Genomic DNA, 12,862 nt, shown 5'->3' with positions numbered 1-12,862 from the left:
TACCAATATATCACACCATTAAAACACACACCCAGCCGCCCATTTTCACTCTCTCTGATGTGTGTGTGTGTGTGTGTGTGTGTGTGTGTGTGTGTGTGTGTGTGTGTGTGTGTGTGTGTGTGTGTGTGTGTTTTGAGGAAGGAGGGAGGGCCCCAGCCAGACAGACAGCGTGGCTGCATTGTCGCAGCAGCAAGATAACTTGTCCAGTCGACCAGTAGCTCAGCTGCTCATAACATCCTCAGTTTGAGCGTTTTGCCGACTGGACATGCGGGTCTGTCTTCATTTTCAGCAGCAGTACAACTCAAAACTCAAAGAACAAGAGGGATTTATCACCGATGTGGAATAACGGCTGCTGTCACGGATAGCTGGCACACAGACTGACAGGCGACAGATACCAGCCTGCTCTCGCCCGGCATCGGGAGCCACCAGCCGGCCGCAGGGACCTGGAGGGGTCGGCTGCCTGGAAGGCTAGTTTACTGGCATTAGCCGGGGAGAGCTTTTTCATAACATTTTTCTGTGTTGACACCATCTCAAAAAGGTCAGCTATTAGCTAAATTAGCCACCTTTTCAGTAGATAAATTGCTCGTCTTGAGTGTTTGGAATATATTTTCCACCAAGGGGATGACAGGCTCAGAATTAGCCGCTAGCTAACATTAATACAAGAAAGCTATCTACTGTTAACTGTTAAACACCCCCAAACTGAAAGGTGTTTATGATAAGACTGAACAGAAGTGGTTGTTAATTATAGTGGTCATACCAGTGTTATGTAGCATTAGCAGTGTTTTTTAGTCATCATCTCTGAGCTGTCATCCTACAACCACCTCACGTTAGCTAGCTAACGTAGCTTGCTGCTAGCCAGTGTGAGTCAGTCCAACTGCTAACTGTTACAGATGCAGACTCTGTGCGATGTTGTTTGTGTTTTTGTTTTTTGTTTTTTTAAATTTCCTCTCCTCCCAACACATATTTCAGTGACACCGTGAAGATGGATTGAAACATGAAGGGTGGAACTGTCCCATCATCAAAATAGGAGGGCTGCTCTCTTGAGGTATGCTTCATAAATTCCTCTCCCTCCATCTGAATCACGCATCCTCTTGTTTATTTCACATCTTCTTTGTTGTAACTTGAAGCTCATTTCATGGACGGAATGAAATTTGAAAAAAAATCTATAGTGGTTTCACTTGTGTTTTTCTTGAGACCACATTGTTGTGTAATGTGATGCAACTGGCCAAACCTTCTGTTAACCACAAATATATTAATAGAGGCTGAGCATATGTTTGATCTTGTCATCCTGCCATTGCTGGCCCACACAACTAGCTGTTAGTTGTGTAGTTTTGCTTCAGTATTCAAAGCAAGCTTGTGTGTAGGCCAGTGTTTCCCCACTCCCCACATCCTGTGTTGTGAGGAAGCTTCCTTTTTTGTCCTAAAGTGCTTAGCTGCATCCTGATCAGGGTCACAGATCGCAGAACTGCTCAGTAGGTGTTATGTGTTGTAAGTTACCTTGTTTTGTTTTGTTTTTTTGTATATATTCAATACTGCCATTCACTATAAGGAAAGGTTGTTTTCTCTTTCTCTATTAACTTTTCAGTCCCTTAAATTTTTGTCTAGTCACATCTTTAAACTATAACTGGGTTTTCGAAGTGAGAATTTCAAAGGGGTTGCAATACTCTCTTCATTTAGCTTGATTTAACCATTCATTAATTAACCCACTGGGTGTTTATCCTAGTCAGGGTTGTGGTGGCAACAAGCATAGTAGCTCAGATGTTGTCCTTTTCCATATCAGCATCCTCCACCTAGAGGACTCCTTCTGCAGCTGCTCTGAACCTGATGATGAGATTGATTTTCCAGTTCATTCTGGGGCAGTTGTCCTCAAAGAAATAGGACAATTTAAGAGTTGTCATATCTTTAAAATTGACTTCCTACAACCTGGATGACTTTGTCAGTCTCGTTCGTGCTTGTTGTTTTATTTGTGGCCATTTTTCTGTCGCCTTTTCTCTGGCTCTGACACAGGAAGGTTCTTATTCCCGCCTGCAAAGCTCGATTGGCTCGTTGGTTTTTTCCAACTGGGGAAACAGCCATCACTGAGCACAACACTAGACCCATTTGAATTGCTGAAAAAGTCTGAAATGTGGGCAGCAATTCAGACGTGTGGAACCTGGCTGAAGTGCTCCAAAGCCAGCAAGGAGATTTAAACCCACCAGTCAAACCCTCAAACAGGATGCAAAATTAACTTTTTTGTCCACCGGCCAGATGGCTAGTGAATGTTCAAATTTTACCAACCACTCAATAGACTAACATTGTTTTTTTGGCTGGTGAGTGAAGCAAATTTACCAGCCATTTGCATATTTTACCAGCGTTTTGGCTGGTAGCTGGTGCTAATTTTGTGCCCTGCCTTCAAAGCATGTGTAAAAGATGTCTGGTGCAGGGAGGACATCTTGCTTGGTGCCTTAACCACCCAAAGTGACCTGGAACCTTGGCAGCAATGTTGTTGGGAGTCTGGGTGGCTGGTAGCTAAAGCCCGGAGATATGAAAGTAATGTTGACATTGTAATATGAGACGATATATCATGTGGGATTTCTATTACTGTGTTGATAAATCCTAAGTGGTGTTCTTTCTTCATCTGAAAGGCTGCATTACAGTTAAGCAACACAATGATCTGAACTTCCTTGAGTGTTATAGCTAAGTGAAATGAACCGTGAATGACTTCTTTAACTTTTAACCTTTCTCTTTCACCAGAGACATAATCCGCCGCCTCTAGTTAAACAGATTAGATTAATTTTATTGTTATACTGCACTTTAGACGTTTATCTAATACAGTCTAGACCTTATTATAATCCGGGCAAAGACACTGTTGTGCACACAATTGCAAGCATTACAGTAAAGTAGATGAAGTATAACCGAACATTCCTTGTAATGAATGGAAGATTGATAAGGATAATAATCATTCTCGGTTTTCCTCTCATCCTTACTGCATTTCTGAGAATTTGTTTACGGCCATATGTTTATGGACGTTTAAATTAAGCTGTAATGTTGTAAGTTCCCAGCAACCCACACGAACAGATACTTTCCCATCGCAGTGTCACAATCTGCAGTTGAGTCACTGTTTTGTTTTTGTGCGTATGTGTTTGACCTGAGCAATCTGTCTAAAATAGTTGTGTCACTGAAGTCCCTCAAGACGCCGTTATTTCTCTGTACTCCATGACAGAAGGTTGAATGAGCTAATGTTGGCTGGCAGCTCACTTTTCTTGGCTAATTTTCCTTCGTGGGAAAAAAGTACTGTATCGTTAAAAAAATCACTGGAGGTTTAGTCAGTGAAGTACTGACAGTATTTGGACAATTTTATAATTTTGACAATTCCAAAACCCATTTTTTGTGGTGCGTCCAATGGGAATAGTGGTTAGGATGAATACCGCGTTAACTGCAACGTTCATGGTTTGATTCCAACTTCGGATTATTGTTGTATGTCATAATCCTCTCTCTCTCTCTCTCTCCATGTTTCCTTGAAGCTTTACTACTGTAAACTATCTAGTGGAAGGCGAAATGAAAAGAGAGGTTCTTAAAAATATATTTCTCTGTTTTGTTAGGAGTGTATCACTTAATATAAATATCAAATTAATGTTAGAATAGGCTTATTTCAATAAACATAATTGCTATAAGGTAGGCATATCACATTTGAACCTGATTTGGACCTGATTTGTACTAAAACTCTTTAGAATCAATGTCCATGTTCAGGTCACCAGATTTCTCGGTTGTTAAATCCGCAAAACAAAGATTGTTTCAGGTGTTCCCAAATGTTTCATTAGATTTTTTTGTTGCCTAATGGAGTTAGAAAGATCACAAGGCACATAGACAGTTGTTCAGTTGCAAACACCAGGGTCATTTGTCACATATGTGCCTTTGAATAATGTGTGTCAGTTGGTCAGTAGAGGACATTTGCTCTCCTCGGCTGCACCACATCCATAATCTGGCAAAGTACTAAATCCCTCTTTTGACTAAAGTACCACACAAACTACATTCATAGTCAGATGAGAAGCACAATCTGCGCCTGAGGTTTTTTTTTTTTTTTTAACATTTTCATGGAGTCACAAAGAGAAATTAGCTTGTGCTTTACACTGTGAGGGTCAGAACTTGCTTGAAAGTGTTGTTTTCTTTCAGGTTGTGCTCTGCAGCTAATCTGTGTGACTGAGCTGGGGGACAGAGAGGAAGATGCCTCCCAGGCCGTCCTCAGGGGAGCTATGGGGCATCCACTTGATGCCTCCCAGGTATGACACATTAAATTCAAAATATAAATGCATTTTCTATTAATGCGTGTACACATGCACTTGATTAGGGCAGTTAATAAGCCTAAAAACTATGTATGTATTTATTATATTATTTTTCTTATTTATTTAATTTATTTCTTATCAAATGTAAACAAATTCTCGACAGTGTAAATGCTCAGAGAAGCCTTAGTAAATGAAAAATAAAGAATTAAGTTTGTCATCAACATTGTATAAGTATACTGAGTGTATCTGCAGGATCCTGGTGGACTGCCTGCTGCCCAACGGGATGATTCTGACCCTGGAGTGTCTCCGTGAGGCCACACTCATCACCATCAAACACGAACTGTTCAAGGAGGCCAGAAAATATCCCCTCCATCACCTCCTGCAGGAGGAGACTTCCTACATCTTCGTCAGTGTTACGCAGGTAAGAGCGCTCAATCTGCATTTGAATATCTGGTACGCAGGTGAGTAAACATAACTGTTATCGAAAGATTCGTGGAGTGACCCCAGACCAGCTGTTTATGTAAGGAGAACAAAAATTTATCTGAAACTGTCATGGTTACCGTAGCTGCTAATAAAAAGAAATAAGATTGGAGGGGTCACAAAGATAAGCAATCCATATCTTGCTTGTCCTCTACAAAGCTTAACACGCCTCAGCTTTAGAGAGTGCTTTTCTGTGCACACTTTTTCCAAAAACATCCATTCTACACCTGCGTGAAGATTATCAGCTCTCACAACCATTCACCGATGGCTTTCATGGAAAAAACAAAAGTGTTGTAGTATTAACACAGACTATGTTTTTTCCTGCCTGCAGGAAGCAGAGCGGGAGGAGTTCTATGATGAGACCCGGAGGCTGTGTGACCTCAGACTTTTCCAGCCCTTCCTCAAGGTCATTGAACCAGTTGGCAACAGAGAGGAAAAGATCCTTAACAGAGAGATTGGTGAGAGATCGGTTCTGTTGTGGACACTCCTGGTTACTCCGTCCTTCCTCGTTTTGACATTATCTCATTTGTTCATTCATAAAGAATGTCAATTTGCTTACAGTTTGGAACATGTGATAAATTCAAAAGAGATTTTCCAAAGTCAGTTAAAAAGTAATGATTTGGCTTCAGAATTGCAAATTAGTCAGTAATTTGGTAAGAAGTGGAGAATTGTTTAAGTTTCTAAATACTTACATATTTATAGTTATAGTAAATAGTGTCTGTTTTTCATAAAATGGAAAAGACAAATGAAAAGTTACTATAGTAGAGGGTTAAACTTAATAATACTGCATCTCTTCACTGACTAATCCACCTAAAATTGCCTTTAATAACAAAAAAATCCCCCATTAACTTTGCTTTCTATTGTGTCAGGTTTTGCCATTGGTATGCCAGTGTGTGAGTTTGACCTGGTGAAGGACCCGGAGGTTCAGGATTTCAGGAGAAACATCCTGAATGTTTGTAAAGACTCTGTGGAGTTGAGAGACGCCAGCGGGCCCCACAGCAGAGCCCTGTATGTTTACCCACCCAATGTTGAATCCACACAGGAACTACCCAAACACATCTACAGCAAACTGGACAAAGGTAGGCAACGGCTTTTGTCGAATCAGTATCACAGGGTGTTTCTTGGGGCCTCTTTAGAAAAAAAACAACTGTTTTTTTTAAATAAAAATGCAGCTTTTTGTTTTTTGGGTGTCTGACCAAGCCTGTGATTATTATTTTCTAAAGAATAAAACACAAATAAAGACAACAGTAGGACGACAGGGAGAAAGCAGTGAACATTGTAGCCTTTCATCAATACCAAACTTTACAATGGATAAATAACACACTAATGAATCTGGCGATCAATGAATTGATTGATGTGCTAATAAAACAATACATGAAAAAAGAAGCAGAATATTCAATACCTCAGGATAATTAAAGGTGGACTATTGTTTCTGGGTTGCTGCTTTAATAAAATTTGATTTATTGATTCTTTTTTCTCAGCTTCCATGTCAATCTCTTTGTCTGTCTTTCTATTTTTACAGGCCAGATTATCGTTGTGATTTGGGTGATTGTCTCTCCAAACAACGACAAACAAAAGTACACACTGAAGATCAACCACGACTGTGTGCCTGAACAGGTGGGGGAATATCTACCAAAATAAAAAAACACAATGAATCATTCACGAGAGCCTCCCTGTACACCACCTCAATGTGTTCATTCAAGCTGAGGAAATTGAAGGGATCCCTTAAGTTCTATAAACTAAAAGCATATCCACTGAGTGAACAAAAAATAGAAGCTCCTGTAGTGCAGTCCAGTAATAAATACTGCCTTACCAACCTCTAATGTAGACGTTGGTAAGGCAGTATTTAATGTCTGTCCTCTAATGTCTGCTCGTATCTTTGTCCTAAAGGTGATCGCAGAGGCCATTCGTAAGAAGACACGCAGCATGCTGCTGTCCCCCGAGCAGCTAAAGATGTGTGTTCAGGAATACCAGGGTAAATACATCCTCAAAGTCTGTGGCTGTGATGAGTACCTGCTGGAAAAGTACCCCATCAGCCAGTATAAGGTAAGCAACATCTATATAGGGTATCTCCAGTTCATGGAAACAATATAAGAAAAATTTAGAGATTAAGTGGCATACCATGCATTTTAGCAATTGTTTTGGACTTTTTAATAAATTCCTAACAGGCTATAGCTGAAGTCTGATCCCTTTCAGATCCTTTATTTATTGTAACCTTTGTGGATACGGAAAGAGAGTAATGTCCTCTCTTTTCCATTGTTGCTGTCTCCTAATAGGGCTGCACCTTACTGATGTGCGTGTAATTACACCCTTTTCCTATGTGAACCTTTGTGGATACGTCAGAACAACATTGCTTTTCATTAAAAACACTGGAGCCATTTGCTCATCCACAGCGTTTAGGGTTTGGAGAAATTCCATCTGAACCAGATCAAAGCAGGAGATGCACGGTGTCACTCTTTCCTCTGCAATGACTCGTCGGCTGCTGGAAAATAACCAATTGACATCATTGGTTACACTTACGCACAGTGTAATTCTATCATTCCTGTGTAGACTTTCATTCTAACTGTTCTCTGTCTCTGTGTCTCTCCCTCTAGTATATCCGTAGTTGCATCATGCTGGGCAGGATGCCTAACCTGATGCTAATGGCTAAGGACAGCCTGTACACCCAGTTGCCTACAGATAACTTTGTCATGCCGTCATACTCCCGCCGCATCTCCACGGCAGCGTCCTATATGAACGGCGAGGCAGCTGCCAAGTCGCTGTGGACCATCAATGGAACTCTGCGAATACGAATCCTCTGTGCCACCTATGTTAACGTCAATATACGGGACATAGACAAGGTGGGGGATGCTGAGTCTAATACACCAACAGATCCTTGACTCCAATACAGTATGCTCACACTTAGGTCAACACTATGCTGAATGGTAGGAAAAGACTAGTAAAAGAACCTTTTTTTAGTAAAACACCATGAATGGTATTTATTGTATTCTCTGGAGATTCGTGAATACAGAAACACTTATTAAATCAATATACCAGAAGTAATTATGATTATTTTTGGAGCTGTTTCCGATGACTGTTTCTTTTTTTTTTTTTTTTTTTTAGTCGTGCACAGAGTCCCATCAACTAACTCCCTCACTTCCTCTGGAAACAAACAGTCATTGTCTATGTCTCATGTGAATAGAGACCTTTACCAAGGGAAAGTAGTTCTGGTAGCTTGTTTAGTTTTGCAGTCTTGAATCTTTTGTGTGAATACAACTAATGTTTTAGAAAACTGCCAGACAACATCAGACATTGACCATTTAGCATGACAGCTGTTGCACTTCTTAGTAAAGTTGTCCAAAAAGCCATTTTTTCTAAAAATGTATAATTTTGTAGTGACTATTTTTATTATTGCTGTGATTGTTTTATTGCTTGTTAGATGTGTCCTCTCTTGTATGTATGTAGATTTATGTGAGAACAGGTATTTACCATGGAGGAGAACAGATGTGTGACAATGTCAACACACAGAGAGTACCCTGCTCCAACCCCAGGTAACTGACCATCCTTCAGTACAGTTCATTAAATACAGAACATTTTAATCAGTTATGATACCTGATAATAAATAAAATAACTACTACCTTTACCCACTTTCATTTTATTTCCCTTAAATAGTGCTGTAGACAGTCTGAGCCTCTAATTTACTTTAATCAGTCTAAGGCAGGCGGCTAAGTTAACAGTTTAGCGCCGTCTAGTAACACTAAACTGCTGTATTATGTTACTGTTTAAAGTCTCGGTCCACTCTTATACCTCTGGAGAGGTTAAAGAAATACCGTCTATCAAAAGGATTTCGGCATTGAGGTTTCTTTTTTTCTAAATGTCCCTCTGAAAATGTAGTTTCTGAAAGTACAGGCTCAATTGTGTAATAGCAGTGTAAGGTTTCTGAGCACTCCGTTGTCTATCAAGAGGCATTGGAAGCACTTCGGTGTGCCTCACAGAATTCATCTTTTTAGATCCTCTTTTTGGTGACAGTAGCTTGACCTGTAGGCTTATACTTCATATGAGATTGTCTCCATGTTTTTTTGTTAAGGCTCCTGTCTCATAAATCACCTCTCCTACGTTCTTAACGTTCAGGTGGAACGAGTGGCTGACCTATGATATGTACATCCCAGACATCCCCCGAGCCGCCAGACTTTGCCTCTCCATCTGCTCAGTGAAGGGCAGGAAGGGAGCAAAGGAGGTAAGATAGAAAACAGTGTAGGACTCCTCAGATCAACTTAAGTTCATAACTACATTTTCAAACAGGTTATAGTTTGACAGGAACTGGATATGCAAAAACAGGAAGTGTCTCGCTGAGCTATTTTGAAGCCATTGTTCCATTTTTTTAAAGTTTGGAGAAAAAAAAATGAAAAACTAAAATACCTTCACTTGTAGTTTCACCTAAGAATACTAATGAAAATGTAATAACAGTTGAATTAAGTAGTGACATATGTATGAATATGGCATTTTGTGGTTTAAAACGAAAATCTATTAAATCTGTAAGAGCACAACAAACCAAATATGAATATATATGGTAGCCAAGGGACACTAATGATTGATTATATAAATAACAATGCAGGTATTTAGATGTGCTGTACCACAGATAGGCAGACAATACTACAGTTGTCACAGTCTAAAGATAGCTGACAGCAGATGACCTTCATGAGTCTAAATGCTAGCATGCTAACCCATCCTGGAGAAATGTATGTGTATAGGTGCTGTGTGTGTGTGTGTGTGTGTTTGTATGTGCCGGTGTTGGTACATGAGCCCTTCTCTATGTGTCTGAGTTTATGTGTCCAAGGTGAATGGGAGCTGTGGTATCATCTGTGGTTCTGTTTAATTACTAATCAGTCTTGGGCACCGTGGTGGCAGAAAACATCAACAGAAACACAATTAGCAGAAGAGACTTTTCCATTCATGCAAGACAGGACCAAGTATGTCTCTCGTTGATAACATGCTGTGGAAAAGAGTTAATTGTTCTTTCTCAAACTCATATGAAAATATATGAACTTAAGAATTTCATAAAAGAATAATTTAATACTCTGAACATGTGAAATCATTCAGGCTGTATTATTAATTGTTAACACATCAAAACGTACAATTTAATATAAAAAGTAACACTTTTTAAAAACCATATCTTTTGTACAGTATACCAAGCAATACTAACACAAATTCAAATTTCTTTCATCAGATTTATAGTTAAAAGAATGGCTTATTCTATATTTAGAAACCTCGTTGTGTAAAACCGATGGAGTGTGTCTGTGTTTGTGTGTACCGGGTCTGATACTCGTCAAAGATACCCTTGCTGATTGATTTCTCTTCCATTTCTCACTGATGGAAAAGCTGGAAGGGTAAGAGGTATGTGTGTGTGAGTGAGAGAGAGAGTGTGTGTGTGTGTGTGAGTGTGTGAGTGTATCAATGAATGTCAGACATGGATATTGTAACAGACACCCGGGGTGAGTCCTGTCCCCCCCGCCGCACCATGCCAGGTTGAGGTTAGGTTAGCGGATGCTCTTTCATGCCCCACCTGAATTAAAGATAAACACTTCTCTACAGCAGCCTTTTGTTCCAGCACTTAACTATAAATAGTTGTATTTTGACTGGCTGTCTGCATGTAACTCTGTCCGCCTCACCATGTGGCCCTTTGTCACCTGGTTCCATCACTTGCCCCTTAGTGAAGACTCACCCTGAGGATCAAGATGTTATCTTAAACATTTTTGTAGCCATTGTGAAGGCTTACATGGTAGCTTTTTGCATTTGAAAGACTGTTTGATAACCTTTATATCTAAAGATGAGACTGTAGTACATATTCACAAGGCAAATGTATTCAAAATTAGGAATAGGAAAACAGGAACATCGAACAGTACACAATATATATAATTTTACTAATGATGTAAGGCAAACACTCACACAAAGTCAAATGATATGGCATTCAAATGAGAACAGCAGCAAACATCATGTTGCGATATCATACATATCTACATTACCATAAGATAGGCAGTCACATTCAGACTGCCTGAACAGGATGAGTGAGTTTGGGGATGACATTGTAGTTATAAAGTGCACCACCTTAAACTTTGTTAAAGGCCTTTAAAACCAATTTAAATTAAATAGAACTTGTTAAAAGTAATTGAAACTATTACAACCCAATAAAACATTTTAATATCCTTTTAAAATCTTCTAAATCCCAGTGAAACTCATTTCTCATTTCATTAGGATTTTAACATTTTGCAAACCAACCACTGAAGGAAAATTTAACAACATCCATCAAGGAGGTCTGAGCTGGTACTTTTAATGGTAAAAGCGTCCTTGATTCACAGTAATTAACCATATCTGTGTGTGTTCCTGTTTTGTTTTCCATGAGATTTTCACATTATGTTAAAACTAGTGACAGTTGCAATCGCAGGGTGTCTCTGTCTCTTTGTCTCACTCTTTTCCTGCCCCTCACTCCGTTTAGGAGCACTGTCCCCTGGCCTGGGGTAATGTCAACTTGTTTGACTACACCCACACTCTGGTGGCTAACAAGATGGCTCTGAACCTCTGGCCTGTTCCTCATGGCCTTGAAGACCTCCTCAACCCCATAGGAGTCACAGGCTCCAACCCTAATAAGGTATTCAAGTCCAGAATCATGCTTTCAAAGGTTTCAAACTCCTTTTTTCCCCTAAATTGTATCAGATACTGAGGTGTGTCACATCAGGATGTATCTCAAACGGGCACAGGAAACATACTCAGGTTTCCATATTTGACTCTTGACAGATAATGCTGATGTACACATTGTGACTGGATCCTGTGAATGTCTGTTGTACAGGAAACGCCATGTCTGGAGCTGGAATTTGACCACTTCAGTAGTCCAGTCAAATACCCAGATATGAATGCTGTAGAGGATCACGCAAACTGGACCATCTCAAGAGAACTGGGGTTCAACTACAACCTCTCTGGACAGGTAACTGCTACTAACCAGTGGGCTGATCAGGTGCAACAACACAGTGGGGTCATGATTTATATATGTTTATTTGTGCGAGAGGGAAAGCTACCTGTTTACATGAGTCATGCAGGTGTGGGAGGGGTGTGCGATTTTGGAGGTTCATATTAAAATAAGAATATTGTATTGTCCTGGTGACATAGATTTGAGTTTGACCTGATGCTATGAAGGCAGATATATATTAGGAAACACTACTTTGTGCTTCTTTAACTTTATATACTTGTCAATGAGGAAAAAAAGATCAATCAAGCAAGTAACACTGAGAGAGAAGATGAGGTAAGTTATTAATGAGGGTGTTTGACATTTATTTATGAAGCCCCAATGTGAGGTGTGGTCGCCATTACATGTAATGAGACTATCTGCTTTATTAGTTTGGTATTTGTAAGTAATGTCAACAGATCTCTGGGTGTAATATAAGATACCATGTTTAATTACAGTTAGTTACATGTTATTTGATCTTTTGGGGACATATTACATGACAGTGTTCAAAGTATGTCCATGTAAAAACATAGTTAGCTTTAGTTTAAGAAAGGTTGTGGTGTTAAAACAGGATTTGACATTTGACAGTTGACACAGCAGTCGACTGACATTCCTTACTTATTTCAGATCAGTTAAGTTTTCAGTTCATCATATCCTTTTTAAGATCCTGAAGCCTCCAACAAAACAAATTACATTTACCTGAAAATACAGCTTCTGGACAGAAATCCAACACCAACCTTAAAAATGAGGAAATATAATATCTCATGCAACTTGAGATAGGTTAATTTACAAAATGTTATTTTAAAGATGGCTGATTTAACACATTTTGTTTGCCATAGCAGAGGAGATAATCAAGCATGAAATTTGCCACCATTAATAACCTGTAGACTTAATAGCTGTCTCGCCATTATTTGATAATATTCCCTATCTATCATGTATCTGCTCTGCTTTATTACGTTGTGACCAGTTAAAGATTGTGGATTTTGGACTTGACTGTGGACTCATTGGTTGGCTAAATATGCAGGTAGATGTAAATTTTGCCCATTCTCAGTTTTTATTCTAAGGATTCTGACATTTTATTCATAGAATTATGATATCACTAAATTTAGGTCAGTAAGTGATTTAATTAACACGGTTATTTGCT

The 12,862-nt window shown here is 39.4% G+C and overlaps 1 protein-coding gene across 2 annotated transcripts in view; it reads left to right on the top strand.

The window, feature by feature from the left end:
* The first annotated feature begins 146 nt into the window (after positions 1-146).
* Positions 147-12,862, top strand: part of LOC122988754 (phosphatidylinositol 4,5-bisphosphate 3-kinase catalytic subunit alpha isoform-like) — a 27,329-nt gene continuing 14,613 nt past the window's right edge. For both annotated transcript variants that reach the window (XM_044361343.1, XM_044361341.1), the window contains exons 1-13: positions 147-538; positions 970-1,045; positions 4,153-4,259; positions 4,515-4,683; positions 5,074-5,200; positions 5,612-5,821; positions 6,265-6,359; positions 6,633-6,788; positions 7,337-7,582; positions 8,187-8,272; positions 8,853-8,958; positions 11,215-11,367; positions 11,566-11,700. In XM_044361343.1, coding sequence (XP_044217278.1) covers positions 4,204-4,259; positions 4,515-4,683; positions 5,074-5,200; positions 5,612-5,821; positions 6,265-6,359; positions 6,633-6,788; positions 7,337-7,582; positions 8,187-8,272; positions 8,853-8,958; positions 11,215-11,367; positions 11,566-11,700 — 1,539 coding nt within the window. In that variant the 5' untranslated portion in view covers positions 147-538; positions 970-1,045; positions 4,153-4,203. The remainder of the gene's footprint in view (positions 539-969; positions 1,046-4,152; positions 4,260-4,514; positions 4,684-5,073; positions 5,201-5,611; positions 5,822-6,264; positions 6,360-6,632; positions 6,789-7,336; positions 7,583-8,186; positions 8,273-8,852; positions 8,959-11,214; positions 11,368-11,565; positions 11,701-12,862) is intronic.

Source organism: Thunnus albacares, chromosome 9, assembly GCF_914725855.1.
Source record: "Thunnus albacares chromosome 9, fThuAlb1.1, whole genome shotgun sequence".
NCBI classification, from domain to species: domain Eukaryota; kingdom Metazoa; phylum Chordata; class Actinopteri; order Scombriformes; family Scombridae; genus Thunnus; species Thunnus albacares.
The sequence above is the reverse complement of the archived record's forward strand: the minus strand, read 5'-3'. Positions and strand labels throughout refer to the sequence as shown.